This window comes from Labrus bergylta, chromosome 2 (assembly GCF_963930695.1).
Source record: "Labrus bergylta chromosome 2, fLabBer1.1, whole genome shotgun sequence".
Taxonomy (NCBI): domain Eukaryota; kingdom Metazoa; phylum Chordata; class Actinopteri; order Labriformes; family Labridae; genus Labrus; species Labrus bergylta.
The window spans coordinates 30815739-30829757 of NC_089196.1; the positions used below are offsets into that span (position 1 = coordinate 30815739).

A 14019-nucleotide genomic window follows, 5' to 3' on the forward strand; every position below is an offset into this window, starting at 1 on the left:
CCTCTGAAACAATCATACACAGATCTTTCAGATGAATGAACTTAACCAAACAGGGCCCGACTACGTACTACTTCTAAGGAATAAAAAGAAAACCATAAAATACCTGACTGGCTTCTTTAGAAAATAGTCATGGAAAAAAGAACAAAGCTGGCACAAACCTACAAACCACACTGACAGAGTGTGTCTAACATAAGTCGAATATGTGAATGGATAAATGTAGAGGTACACTAACTTACCCAGGTCCAAACTCTCACCACAAACCTTTTAACCTGCAGCACGAGCTGTTCACAGAAAGACTGACAGAGAGAGGATGAGTGTGCGTTTTATAACTGAGCTTCCCAGCTGCTGATTGGCCAGTGGGAGCAGCGAAGCCTGACTGAACAGGTGGCAACGAATTAGCAGATCATGACCTCTCAGCAATTGTTTCACTTGCTTGTATTTTATTCTCTATGTCTTCTTGTTTATTGATTGTAATTTTTAATAGGTAAAAGAGAAAGTAAAACGAATAGAAACACAACTTGAAACAGTTGCACAAAGTTAAAAGGCCTGTTGGAAAAGATTGTGTGACGATTGTTTAATATTTTCTCTTTCTATGTTTTAAAGGAGTGAGGAAGATGGTGGTTGTTGAAAATCTCCTGTATGTTCTTGACAGTGAGGTGAGTTCTGTGCTCTCACTTGAAGCTGTGTTACACATCTGGACAAGTATTTGAGCCTCTTTTTGTTGTTTTCTTTTCGTCTGGGTAAGGACACTCTGAGTCTTTGGGACCTTCACTTCCTGGTGATGATTCACTGCTGGCCCGATCTGGTTGTTCATGACTTTGAACTGACCACAGAGTGCGACTCAGCCTCCATGTATGTATCAGTGTTTTAAAACATACTACAGCTGTGATTTATACAGAGAACTGGGACTCAAATAATGATGAAATATCTGTTTCACAGCCAAGACAAAAGCAGCATGAGGATGATTACACTGACAAAACAAGAAAACTCTCAGGTATTTGTACAAACACTTTTAAAGAACTGTGATATGTGATTTTCACGAGGCTGTTCAGAACTCAGAATCATAAAGCTTTATGATTTTTCAGATCAACTCACTGCAAATAAGATTCCTGCCGTGGATGACCATTTGTTACTCTCTGGATGTCTCTTCAGTCTCCTGTCTCGTCCAGACTAAAATAAACATGGTAAACAATCAACACTTATTACAGTGGTAAATGGGTCGTTCATGCATTAAATAAATACATGTCTGCATATTTAAGTAACATATTTTACTCTCTGATTTCAGGATACCATTTATTTAGTTGAAGGCATTTGTGAGAACCCAGAAAGGTAGGAAATGTATTATTTTTGATGTGCTGCTCAATAATGATGAACATTTTTTAAAAATACACGCATCCCTCAAAAAAAAACAATAGGTAAAGAAAGCAAATCAAGAGCCACGCACCAAGAAGCTCCCGTTTGAAGGATTTATTAAGTGAGATTTGGAGCCAACATGCTCTTCCACAGACGTGCTGTTTCTCAAGTCTCAAGTTTGCTTTCCTCACCTGCTCATTAACTACTTAAGAATGTGATAAAAGTTTTAACATAGTAGGCGGCCTTTTTGTTTTTCTTTTGTTTTAGTCGAGGAGAGCCGATATCCTCTGTTGTCGTGCGATGCTTCACAGAGGCTTTGCCAGAGAACAGGTACTTCACTTTATTTGGATGCATTTCTTCCATTTTATTTAATTTATTTTGATTATTTTGACTTAGTGGACTTCTCTTTGATTCACAGACTTAGCAGACTTTTACACAAACATATGTTTGAAGAGGCTGAAAAGTTTGCCATTGCGTTTGAGCTGGATTTAGAGGTAAGTGTCTAACCCGTCTGTCTATCTCGGCCTTATTGTACACTGTAATAAAATATGTATTCATGTGTTATTCTGGGAAGAAAGAGATTTTAGGATTTATATTTCTTTACTTCCAATCATACTGTATTAAAAATGGTTTTACAATAATCATTGGTGAGACAGCTTCCAGAGTGATCTTTTTTTCCCCTTTTTTATAGTGTTATATTAAATAGAGCAAAAACAATTGAATGATGCGTCTCTATTTAAAAAGAACGCAAAATGGGATACACATATATGTAAATACAGGTGTCTCATATATGTCCCTAGTCTGTCTACAAACACCCCATTATGTTACGTTTGGAGATTTTCCCTTCATGACATCACAAAGAGCAGTAACCCCTCCTCCAGGTGGGTGACACTCCCACAGCTAGGTGTTTGTTCTGCCCTCTGAGTCTGCCTTCTCACTGTAAAGGGCTTGGTATAAGAAAGCCAAAGCCACCTAAGCCCTTCCAGAGAGGGGGCGTGGTCAGACACAGCTCATTTACATATTTAAAGGTACAGACACAGAAACAGCCTGTTCTGAGCAGGGCTGAAATAGAGGGGTTTATAGACATGATCGAATACAGGATCAGAGTGGATTTAGAACAAGAAACTTCACACACATGTTTTGAGGAGCTCAGAGACTTATTTATACTGGTTGAAAAGGAGGAGAATATGTGACCTTTAAACTAAGAGATCTTAACACAAGAAGGGCATCTCTGGGGAATACATGATTTACACTTCTCTCTGTGGACATGATAAACTTTCAGTTTTCTTTTTGTTCAGCTTGTTTACAAGGTGAAGCTTGACTTTGTGCTGGAGCAGCTGGCGTCTGCGTCAGTGGGAGGTTATGGACAGGATGTATGGTCTGAACTTGTGGAGGAGGCCAAGACCAACCTGATGAAGATCACGGTCAGTTTAACTATTAACAAAATATTTTTTTATTTTTTAGTCTAACCTCAACATGAATCATCTGAACGTCTTCTTGAGTTAGACATATTGAGTATTAACCCCTGAATAATAGAGGTCAATAAATGGTGTTGCCTAGGATGAGCACTACGTGGTGGAGTACTGCCTCAAAGCTCCGTGGCCGACGTTCGAGACGGCAGAGAAGATGCTGAACCACGCTGCCACACGATACTCATCGCTACAAATCCAGGAGGCTTTAGCTAGACTGGCAACCTTCTGCAGCCTGCACGGCCCAGAACATTTCAAGTAAACTCTAAGTCTACGCGGCCTCCTGTGTTTTTAAATGTAATTTTCTAAAGTGAGGGTTGTTTATTGTTTACATTAATGTGTGATTTTGTTGTTATTTTTTCCTCCATCACCCTCAGTGGCATCGCCTGGATCGAGTTTCTGAACAGCACTGATGACCTAGGAGACATTCTGACCCACCTGAGGGAAGGAGACATGAAGGGTGCACAACTCCTTTGGCTCCGATATGAGGTAAAGAACAGCTTCATGCACTCACCAGAATAAACACTTAAACATCATCCCTTTATGTCCAAAGTAATTCAGTGGACTCCTTCTCTTAGACAGGATCCAAAGAAAGTATCGGAGCAAACAAATCACTTTACTCAATTTATTTAGGTATAAAGGAATAACGTTTCAACGCACTTCCTCTTCCTCAGAGTCAAACAGCACAGGTGCAGATTAGAAGAAGCTTACAGTAATGCACTCCTACACACAGCGAGACAACACTCATTGGTGATTGAAAGTGGGAGCAGCACCCTGGAACGTAGGTTGGCTAAGCACGGGTTAGCCTACCCTGTGGGTCATTAAAATTACTGTAGGAACTTTAGTGATCGATAGTATCAATAAGTTTCTATGCCTTAGAGAAATCTACGTTTGTTTCTAAGACAGGTGCTCAGGAGGGGAATAAATCCATCAAAAATTGCGAGCAACTTCCTACACACTGCACAAACTGGACAAATACGTTGGCAACATTTAAGTACAGAAAAATTGAGAACATATTTGTGTGATTTAAAGTGAAAACAAGAAAGTTCTTAATGTACCAAGGGACTTCTATTTTGTGTTGCCGTGGTAACAGTACAGACTTAATACTCTTATTTGTTTTTTTGTTTTGTTTGTATCAGTGTGTAGCGCCTTGTGGGGGGTGTTGGTATCTGGAACGTTTGATAGATTTTCAGCTGGGATGGGTCATGTTAGTTACCAGACACAAAAAAAACTCATTCATATTCGGGACCGACCAATATGGGATTTTTGGGGCCAATACCGATATCGATATTGAGTAGGAAAAAAAAAACTGATGCCAAATATCGGCTGGTTTCTGTCTTAGATCTGTAGAGATATACACATTTATGGTGTTGATCCCTCAAATGCACTAATCAAGCGCTTGTGGAAAAGATATACGAGGAAGACAAGATGGTCACTCAACTGGAAAGAAAAGGCGCATGTACGTGCATCTCCGCTTGACACTCCAGAGAGAGTGATGATAACTGTTGTCATCCATGAAGCGCACGCTGCTGATGACAGCGTGAAAGAGAACTGCTAATGTAATACAATGCAACTCAAATGCAAAGCTATTTGATTGGTGAATCAATCGAGAAATATCGGCGCATATATGCGATTAAAATTAGCCGATACCAATAGTCACTGGATATGTTAATGTCGGCCGGGCTCTGATTCATATTCACCCTGTACAGGTATCTGTATGGTTTGATTTTCTACTAGAACGATATCGAAGTTAAAAATTCTGATGTCATGACAACCCTTCTGTGTGCTGCTGTGTTTTTTGACAGGGACAAATTGCTGTAGAGTTCAATGAGAGCACGCTAGAGGCCGTGCTCGGTGCCATCCCAGAGGACCTGCCTTCTCAACACCTCTGTCCTTGGTTCAGGACTGTTTTTGTGCCTTTCGTTAGAAGAGTGATTCCAACAGGACAGGTAGGATTTATCCTCTGAAACCTCAATCAATGTCGTCCTCTCCATACAGAGCTTGTTAACAGTTCTGTGTTCATGTCTGTGTAGAAACTCCTGGCTCGATGGCTGGAGCAGAGGGCAAGGAATCTGGAGTTAACGGAAAAGGTACAGAAAAAAACCAGAAACCCTACTCTTAAGTAAATCCAGGACTTTCTACGTGTGCATGACAAGATAGTCATTATTAGATTTCTAGATGCTTTTTGATGGCTTGAGAAAAGTATTGCACGCAGAGATTACACTACTGGATAATGAAGCTCTGCTCATCAGTCGTTCACTCATTTACATGCTTTTTCTTTCCCTTTATCATGATGTTTTGATATCGTTTGTGGAGCTCTTTGAATTATCTTGTTGTTGAATGTGATGAATAAATGAACTTCCTTTGGCTTATATTTTCAGTTATGAGTCTAATTAACTGAAAATATCAATCACAAGTGTTTAACCAATGATTTTAAATCTTCTTGAAGGGTGCTTGGCCTCGGAACGGGTTGGACATGGCAATGCTTGGAGTTCCCTCTCTATGGACCTGGATAAGATCTGTAAGTATTTCTCTCTTTCTGCCTGTGCCTTCACAGTTATGATTTATCTCTGGACCTTGGAAGCTTAAAGCTCAGGGAAGAGACTTTTTAGAGTCAGATCCTGACCCTGAATTAACTCACGGTATCACTAATTTGTTTGTTTGCCCTTCCTAAAGATGTTAAATATCGTAGAGAAAGGGAAGAAAACCTTAAAGGAGGGAGAAATTCATGAATTTATGTAACACAGATCCAAGCTACCTCAGTTTTACTTCAAGCTACTTTAAACAACTGTAATTCAAGTGTTATTTTTAGAATTTCCACATCACTGGGGGACACAACCTTTTTGACACCACACCACTTATAATAATGAAAAATATTGTCATCCTTATGTTGAATATAAAATATGTGTACTGTATGTTAAGACATGATGACAATAAAAAGTAATAAAAAATGAATTACTTGTGGTGAAGAAAGACATGACAGATGTAAACAAGATCGGCTCATCACTCTGGGGAGTGAGGATGCTTGGTGTAATCCAGATAGCACACTCTGCTGGTGACAGCCAGAAAGAGAACTGCTAGTGTAATACAATGAAACTCAAATGAAACGCTATTTGACTGGTGAATTAATCGAGTAATATCGGCGCATATCTGTGATAAAATTAGCAGATACCGATGGTCACTGGATATGCTAATATGGGCGGATATTATCGGCTGGCTGATTTATCGGACGAGCTTTGGATGATAGTGCAATTACATGTCCAGCTTTTGTATGCAACTGACATATAACCACATGGTCTACAGGCTGATCCGAACCAATCACAGTAAAATGTAAACATGAGTGAGAAAGCATTCCTTGTCCTTATAAAAAACTGATAAATTCTGACTTAAAATAAAGTATTTTTATTGGGATAGCGATGAAACTGCAGTTACTTCGGCATTCTATTACCTACCTTGACCTATGTTTTAAATTTGTTCTTTTTAAGGAGGATAATTATGATTCCAAAGAGGTGGAGAATCTGAAGTCCCTGGTGACTCACCTCCGTCAGCTCCTGGACCTGCACAACAAATACAACTGCAGACTTTCCCTTTCAGTCTTTGAGAAGGTTTGTCTTTTATGAAAAACCCATTTTATAATGCACAAGTATATAAGAGATTCAAACCAATATCTGATATCACCAGCAAGAAAACAAGTGCAGAAGTATTGATAAAATGAAAGGTTGTCTGTAGATGTCAGAGGAGTTTCATGGACATTCTAGTTTACATTAGGGGTGGGAAAGATGATGATTGATGATGTTACAGGGGAACTCATGCTGTGATACGATAGCCTATAAGTGGTCCTAATTACAACTATACTAAGATCAAGTGAATCTGAGATAATTGATTCATTACAGGACTATCATATATATTTAACATAATAAACTGATTAATTGAAAAATACAAGATAGCTGTAAAAAGATAAAGTGCAGGCTTAATGTATTTATCTACTGTAATTTGGTGTCAATTTCACCTCTTACCACTTCACCCTTCTTTTCACCTTTGTCTGACATTATCCCGCTGTCGGTGTTATCCCTGTTATTCAGTGTTTCTTCAACCAATGTGATCCCCACCCATCCGAAAGGAAGGCAAAACATACTATAGGAATGTAAGAATGTGTGTGCAAACATTAGTTTCACTAGCATGGGCGAATACAGACTTTTCCAACCGGGGCCCCGACTTTTGCAGGGGTGTCATGAAGTTTGAGTTCATGCACACAAAGGATCATTTCTTAACTTTTACTGTTCCCACTATTCATATCTACTTCTTAGAGTAATAGTAGTCAATCTAAAATATGTCATTGTATAATATTTAACCTTATAAAGAAAATGGACTGTTAAAAACAAAAAACAAAGAAACTGTAAAAAGGAAAAAAAATAAAATGTCTTTGATTTGTTGAGTTCAGGCGCCACCCCACCCAGTACCCCAGGGACGCCTAACTGAGACACCTAGGGGGAAACACTGCAATTAACTCACGTCAACGTTACTTTCACTAAGCTCATAAGCACCACTCCCTGGAGTCAAATTGTCAGGAAAAACCTTTACAAAGTATCATGTTTTTTGTGCCTTTGTATTAAAATTTTGATATGGGCACCAGCAATTGGATAATTAGTACCACACGAATTAGGACAGCAGTATATTGCTCTATCCATATTTAGTCCCACCCTTGCTTTGTGGAGGTGTATCCATGAATTAAACTGTATTGGGATCATTGGGAACATGTTTATCACTGATGTTTTTCCGACTGCATTTTAAGTTGGTTATTAATACAAATTGAACTGACTTTGACAGGGAAGTGTACGCAGTGTGGCATTCTTCATGCTGGATAAAGTGCCGGCGCCAGAGCTGATTGGCGCCACAGTGGAGAGCAGTATCCTGCCGTATACTGAAGAGCACGAGATTCCTCTTGACGAGCTTCTCCTACAGTACATCAAGGTAAAACAAGATCACTGCTAAGCCAACTGGGGAGGGAGGGGGGGGGGCGATTAAAATACCAAAAGTGCAGAATGAAAAAGAAGACGTTTCCCTCTCAATCTGACCTTCACTAGGATCTCTTGGAGCGCTGCAGCTCTCAGACGACAACGCTTTTCACAGAATGGGAAGCCAAAGCGGTGGCAGTGCTCGGCTGCATGTCTGACACAGATGTAAGTTTCTTTCAATCAATCAATCAATCATTATCTGTATAGAGCCGTAGCAGCAGGCTGTCCCCACCAAAAATCCTGAGGAACCTTCAAGACATGAGAGCTCAGGCGCTCCCTTGCAAATATGTGGTTCTTTGACCCCATTGCACTCACTCATTTTGTAACGTACGTAAGCTTTAAGAGCACAAATATTTGCAATGGAAACCCGCCGTAAAAGCAACAGTAAGATGGTTTAAAGACTTGACTCTTTCCATCTAACATTATTGTATTTACTGCCAGCTGATGGTGGACGCTGTGCTGGAGATCATGCAGAAAGCTGTGGTGCCCTGGAGTAATGTGATAGAAAAACTGGTTCAGCAGTACCTGGAGATGGACGGACCAAAGTATGTTCCCGTTTTCCTCACTTTTTTATTGATATTTAAACATGTGGTTATATAAGCGTCTATATAACTTTCTTTTGCCCCGTATATTCACTAGACAAGAGCTTTTAAAGGAAAGCTACCGTCTGATGGAGATCAGGAAACTTCTCAGAGGATACGGGATCCGGAACTTCAACCTCTCTAACAGTACTCAAGTTATGGTAATTTGGATTCGATGTTTGAGTTGACTCCAGCTGTGTGTTTCCTTTTGATCTTCTAGTCACAAACTGCATATCTTCCACAGACTCTGATTAGATACATCCTGAAGCAAGACCTGCCCATGTCTTTAGGAGACTCCCTGACTTTAGCTGAAGCTTACAAACTTCCCACCTCGCAGATAAATTACCTGTACCTCATCCAGCTGATTGGCCTCGGAAAGGTTTGTTCTCACATTCATATCTGATCGTTGTCTCTTTTCATTATATGACATACTTAAAAAAAAATGTATTTTCTGCTGCTTTCAGACTGAGGACTGCATGACTGTCCTGAAGAAGCTGTCCTCTGCAGAAGCAGAGTGTGTGATCGAGCGTCTCACATCGTGGGCTCGGCTGCAGCTGGAGGACAAACGTCACATATCAGATGAGGTAAGGAGAGCATTTTAAGTTATTTTTAATCATTAAAGCTTGTTTTTTTGAGCAACAGGTTGCATATTGAAACTCTGCTTTGAAACAGAGAGATTTTAATTCTTTTTGTAGCCAAAACGAAAAGCAGAATTTATTTTCTCTTTTTCTGGTCATTTAAGTGAATTTTTGCTCTTGCGATCTTGATGCTGTTATGCTTTACCTGCAATTAGATAACTAAATGCACCTTGGGTTTTGTATTTAAATGCAAACGTTTTATCCTTTTATCCCTTAATTACACTGATCCTTTTATCATTTTTATTCAGCTGGTTTATTTATTCATTCTGTTTCATATTTTTAGCTCTTTCTTTTAATTTGTTGTTGTCTGTACGTCACTGTGTCTTATTTATGTCTTGCTTCTACAAGCTGCTCCAAATAATTTGCCCCTCGACGGATTAGTAGAGCTGTGCCTTTCCCTTTGCACCAAGATTGAACTCTTATTATTATGCTTAGACAACTTGTAGTATCACAAACATGCCAACATACATGACGTACATACAAATCCTCACCTCAGGATCTGAAAGAATAACAATATTTAGTGAGTAATAATTCATTCTGGTATTTTGTACATCTTAACTTTGTCTTGTTCTGTCTTCAAAAGCACAAGAAGAACCAGATGGTCATAGCTCAGGTGATGGTGGAGGTTCTGAAATACCTGCATATCATTCAAAAACGTAAGTCCTTCTCTTTGCTGTAGAGGGTTTGAAGTGAGCTTCATTCATGAAATGATTCAAAGACACCAGACTGTAAACACAGTTTATAGTGAGACCTGGTTTCATGTCCTCTGCAGATGATGTTCTTAAAAGCATGGAGTGTGAAAACAACCTCATCATGTTCAAGGCCATCGCCCACCTACAAGTAAGTTTCCTATAGAGACACTGTTTTGAAAGTGTTTCCAGCTGTTCCTGAATCTTTTTTTTTTTTTTTTTTACCTTCAACCTCTTTCTCTGTTTCGTTTTTTTCCAGGAGGACTTTGAAGTTTTCTTCACCCCCTCCAACTACGAGGATCCGAACATCCAAAAACAGATCCAGGAGCATCACATCACAGCCTATGAAAACACACGAGGCCGCCGTCCTTCTAAAGCAAAGGCCACAGCCACTCCAGTGGTGGCTAATGATCCTGATGGCAAAACCAAGACTATCTCTACAGAAGCTGGCTTACGTCGTCTAGGGAGGCAGCTGCAGCGCACAGAGCCGGAGCTCTGGTCTGACTTGGCCCTGCGAGCTCTGCGTGTGGGCAAGGTGGACAAGGCCCTCAAGATCCTCAGGTCTGCATGTGCTGCTGAATGAATCCATGTGTGGGAAACTTTTTTGCGGCATGCTTTTTTATATTTCTAATTCCAGGTTTTTCAAGGTAGATTTCTCCTTTGCTCTCTTTCCCGTTGGTCTTCAGTGAGCTGTATGAACATCACTATAACACCAGCACAGGGAAGGTTTTGTTTACTGCTGCCATGACCTTATGCCAGATGCTGGAGGCAGACGTTCCCATGGTGCTTCCTGATGACATGGACCTGCCAGCAGTCATCCACAATCTGGCGTGTCAGGCCATCACTGTGTGCCACTCTGGTGAGGAACATGTGTAAACTTAAAATGTTGTTTCGTAAAAATTTTAGGGAATTATTTTTTGGCTTTTTTGCTTTTATTATAGAGGACGATGAATAGAGTAGGACATCAGAGAGAGAGAGTGGGGATTGAATTGCTTTCTTTTTTTTTTGCTGCTACTCTAAATGTGTTCTGCCACTTCCTGCAATTCCTTCAGGCAGATCAACTAAACTATAATGCTCAAAGCATTTCATCTACCTTGGATCCTTGTTGATTTGCTGAGATTGTGCAGTGACAAAAAGAAAATGTTTTTTCAGATAAAACATGATTTAAAATGTACCCTCTGTCCAGTTTTAGAGGCAAACAGCGGAATAACAAAAATAAAATCATAATTTTCAAGATATTTGCAATAGTTTGACTGTTTTTAAAGCCAGTCAGCATCTTCAAGAAGTAACAACCTAACTTTATTTACAGATTCTGCATACATAGGCAAAGTAATATTGTCTAATAGTGTGTGTTTTCTTGCATACAGCTATTGCCCACTCAGTCCATGTGCAGAGCAAAAGGCAGTGGTATGCAATCCGCTGAAAGACTTCCTGGAACCCACCTGTAGTAATATAAAAGGATTTAGCCATAATTTAGCGCAGGTAACAGTCTGTGTGAGGAGGAACATTGTGTAAGAACAAGCATTTCTTGCTCCCTAGTTGCTAGTCTGACTGTATACAAAAACAAAAATAGAAGTCGTGGCCTTTATTGCTTACAGCTTGCAACACAGGAAGCCCTGAAACCGCAGATAGCTTCCAAGATTAACAGAAAACAGAATTAAAGAGCAGCCGGGCAGCAGGTGTGAAACCTGAGCCCTGAGCTTTCGGCTGCTCTCTATCCTAAAGTTGATCCTGATGTGTTGATAACTGTTACAGATTTGCTGCTGGACTGTCTGGAGCTCTGCAAATGTACACGCATAGCTATGGATGTGTATCATCAGTGCCAGTTATCAGACAACTACGGCTTTCTAGCCAAGGTCAGTATCTTTGTGATCCACTTCACTGGCTCTCTTTTGTGATTGATGTTTTAAATCAGTCTTTAAATTTCACAGAGGGATCTTCCAGGTGAAATTGATTAAAGTCTCCCTTTAACAAATTGTGAAATTAACTAAATGTGTTCTTTTTTTAATGATGTGATGTCACAGGATCTGACTTTGGAGGCAGAAAAAGATCCATATTCTCAGAGTTTTCAGGATGTCTTTAATGAGGACTGCATTGTTCTGGACCCGGTGTGTGTGCTTCCAGTCCAGTATGAAATAACCAACTGCATGCTGCCTATTTCTCATGGTAGGATGCTCAAATTCATTGTCTGATTTATGAGTTAACCACCTTAGTCGGGCTTAAGCAAAATGGTTATTATGCCCAATCTTGCAGATACCAAACTGTACCCTCTGGACTGCTCCTGCCTCTCACACTGCTCATTTGAAGACGGTATGTAAATATATTTCTTTCTGTTTTTTAGGACGTTGTTATTGTAAAAGTTGACCTTGTGTCTTCCCTCCGGTTCTCATGCAGGCTCAAACTACCTGCGGCCCCTCCTGGGTCCCCTGGGGAACATGTTGCAGATGTTACAGGAGTGCAGTCAGCTGGAGCTGGCCCTCAGAGTGCTGGTCAACTCGTACGGCAGCTGCCTGCAGCACGTCACCTCCAATGTTATGGACATGAAGCTCAGTGTGCAGGTGCAGCAGCCACAGATGTTATTTACCTTTTAGATTATCAGTGAAGCTATGGTGTTACAACTTCAACGTGTGCACTGAACATTTTACTGTAACCTTTTCTTTCAGCTTTATGACACACAAGAGCTGAAGAACTACAATATATGTTTGAATAATGTCAGAAAGACGACCAGTTCGTCTCTGAATGCTGTGGCTGTGGCTCTCTTGAACAAGGTGAGTCAGATGTTGTGGGGGAGGTAGAAGCAGAAATACATTTTTTGTTTTTGTTTTAGAATCACCTCTAATCTCTATTTCCTAATGGGTTACAGGTGTTCAACTGGAGAGTGGTGGATTGTGATTTGGCTTTTGGACTTTGTACGCTCCTCTCTAAAGCAGAAGTCTTCAAGATACTGTGGAAGGTTATCGACAACACCTGGCAAAACTACGACAAAATCTTGGTAGGCAATATCATCCCTTTTTGTATTGTACTGTAATTCAAACCATGTATTGTTTTACCAAACACGTCAATGGGGTATGAGAGAACTCCAGAAAGCTGTAATCCTGAGACATATTTAAGTTGTGGTGAGACTTCAGTCAGACTTGAAGTTTCACATTGGATTAGATTAGAAAACTTTATCGATCCCCAGCAGGGAAACTCTTTTGTCACCTGGTCAGTTCGTACACACAACAAACAATATCGACAGTACATCATAGTACACAACAAGTAAATAAATAACAAACACCACTGAAACCATTTGAACAATCATGTACAGCCACGAGTCAGAAACACAACTAAAAATGTTCATTTCAATGTCGGACTGCTGCAGGAACAAAGGACCTCCTGAGCCGTTCAGTGGAACATTGAGGCATCACTAGTCGCTCACTGAAGGAGCTTCGGAGTCTGTTAAAAACACAGTGTAAAGGATTGCCTTCAAATATCATAACAGTTTTAAGTTTGGTCCTTAGTAGGTTAAACTCTTGTCTGAGTAAACACTGGTAACCTGTTGCACCAGCTATGTGCCAGTTCAATTCCTGAGTCATGCCGAGGCCCCTTAAAGGTTAATCCCCTTAACCTCGCTCACCTCATACTTATCCAACGAACACAGAGGTTTGTGTAACAAGTGATCACTGCTTCATTATATATTTAAGCATCTTCATTCATATTACCCTCAACAAGTCTAACTGGTCGACTGTGTCTGGGTGATTTCAGGCTGTGGCGAGGATCGGGGCCAATCTGAGCTGCCTATACAACGAGGCAGGAGAACGAGAGAAGTTTCTCTCTGTAATCACTGATGCTGAGTGGGGCATCGAGCTCGGCAAACTGGAGGTACGTGTTTGGAAAGCTTTTCTTTTAATTACTCCCTTTCTGACTTCATCTTTTATTTGATATTTACTTTTATATGAGAGACTGTTTGAAGAGTTCTTACTGTAAGAACACATGTAAATATGTGAAATACATAATAAATAAGCTTTCTAATGTTGTTACACTTTTAAAAGGATAACAAGATATTGACTCACATTACCCTGACTTCAGTATTGTTAGGCTTTAAGTCTAACTGATACCCCGGCACATGGTCAAACGTTAGATTAAAAAATGGCACCCCAGATGGGACCTATTTCCAACATACATCTTCTTCTTGTGGGAAATGAACTTTTACATTTTGGGCATTTTAGAAACCTAATTTTAAACCTCCAAACCTCTGTTTGTAAGTGTGTTTTATTTATCGCATTTTTGTGCTC

The 14019-nt window shown here is 40.1% G+C and overlaps 1 protein-coding gene across 1 annotated transcript in view; it reads left to right on the top strand.

Annotated features, from left to right (window-relative positions):
• kntc1 (kinetochore associated 1) overlaps nt 1–14019 on the top strand; it is a 28681-nt gene that overhangs the window by 4362 nt on the left and 10300 nt on the right. The window contains exons 10-40 of the mRNA XM_020655909.3: nt 604–656; nt 746–852; nt 940–994; nt 1086–1184; nt 1286–1329; nt 1621–1683; nt 1772–1847; nt 2652–2777; nt 2914–3080; nt 3200–3311; nt 4628–4771; nt 4856–4912; nt 5272–5343; nt 6308–6427; nt 7650–7793; nt 7907–8002; nt 8279–8382; nt 8477–8579; nt 8663–8797; nt 8883–9002; nt 9640–9712; nt 9829–9896; nt 10005–10306; nt 10432–10604; nt 11501–11601; nt 11770–11911; nt 11999–12055; nt 12140–12303; nt 12409–12513; nt 12609–12737; nt 13490–13606. Of these exons, the coding sequence (XP_020511565.2) occupies nt 604–656; nt 746–852; nt 940–994; nt 1086–1184; nt 1286–1329; nt 1621–1683; nt 1772–1847; nt 2652–2777; nt 2914–3080; nt 3200–3311; nt 4628–4771; nt 4856–4912; nt 5272–5343; nt 6308–6427; nt 7650–7793; nt 7907–8002; nt 8279–8382; nt 8477–8579; nt 8663–8797; nt 8883–9002; nt 9640–9712; nt 9829–9896; nt 10005–10306; nt 10432–10604; nt 11501–11601; nt 11770–11911; nt 11999–12055; nt 12140–12303; nt 12409–12513; nt 12609–12737; nt 13490–13606 (3428 nt within the window). The remainder of the gene's footprint in view (nt 1–603; nt 657–745; nt 853–939; nt 995–1085; nt 1185–1285; nt 1330–1620; nt 1684–1771; nt 1848–2651; nt 2778–2913; nt 3081–3199; nt 3312–4627; nt 4772–4855; nt 4913–5271; nt 5344–6307; nt 6428–7649; nt 7794–7906; nt 8003–8278; nt 8383–8476; nt 8580–8662; nt 8798–8882; nt 9003–9639; nt 9713–9828; nt 9897–10004; nt 10307–10431; nt 10605–11500; nt 11602–11769; nt 11912–11998; nt 12056–12139; nt 12304–12408; nt 12514–12608; nt 12738–13489; nt 13607–14019) is intronic.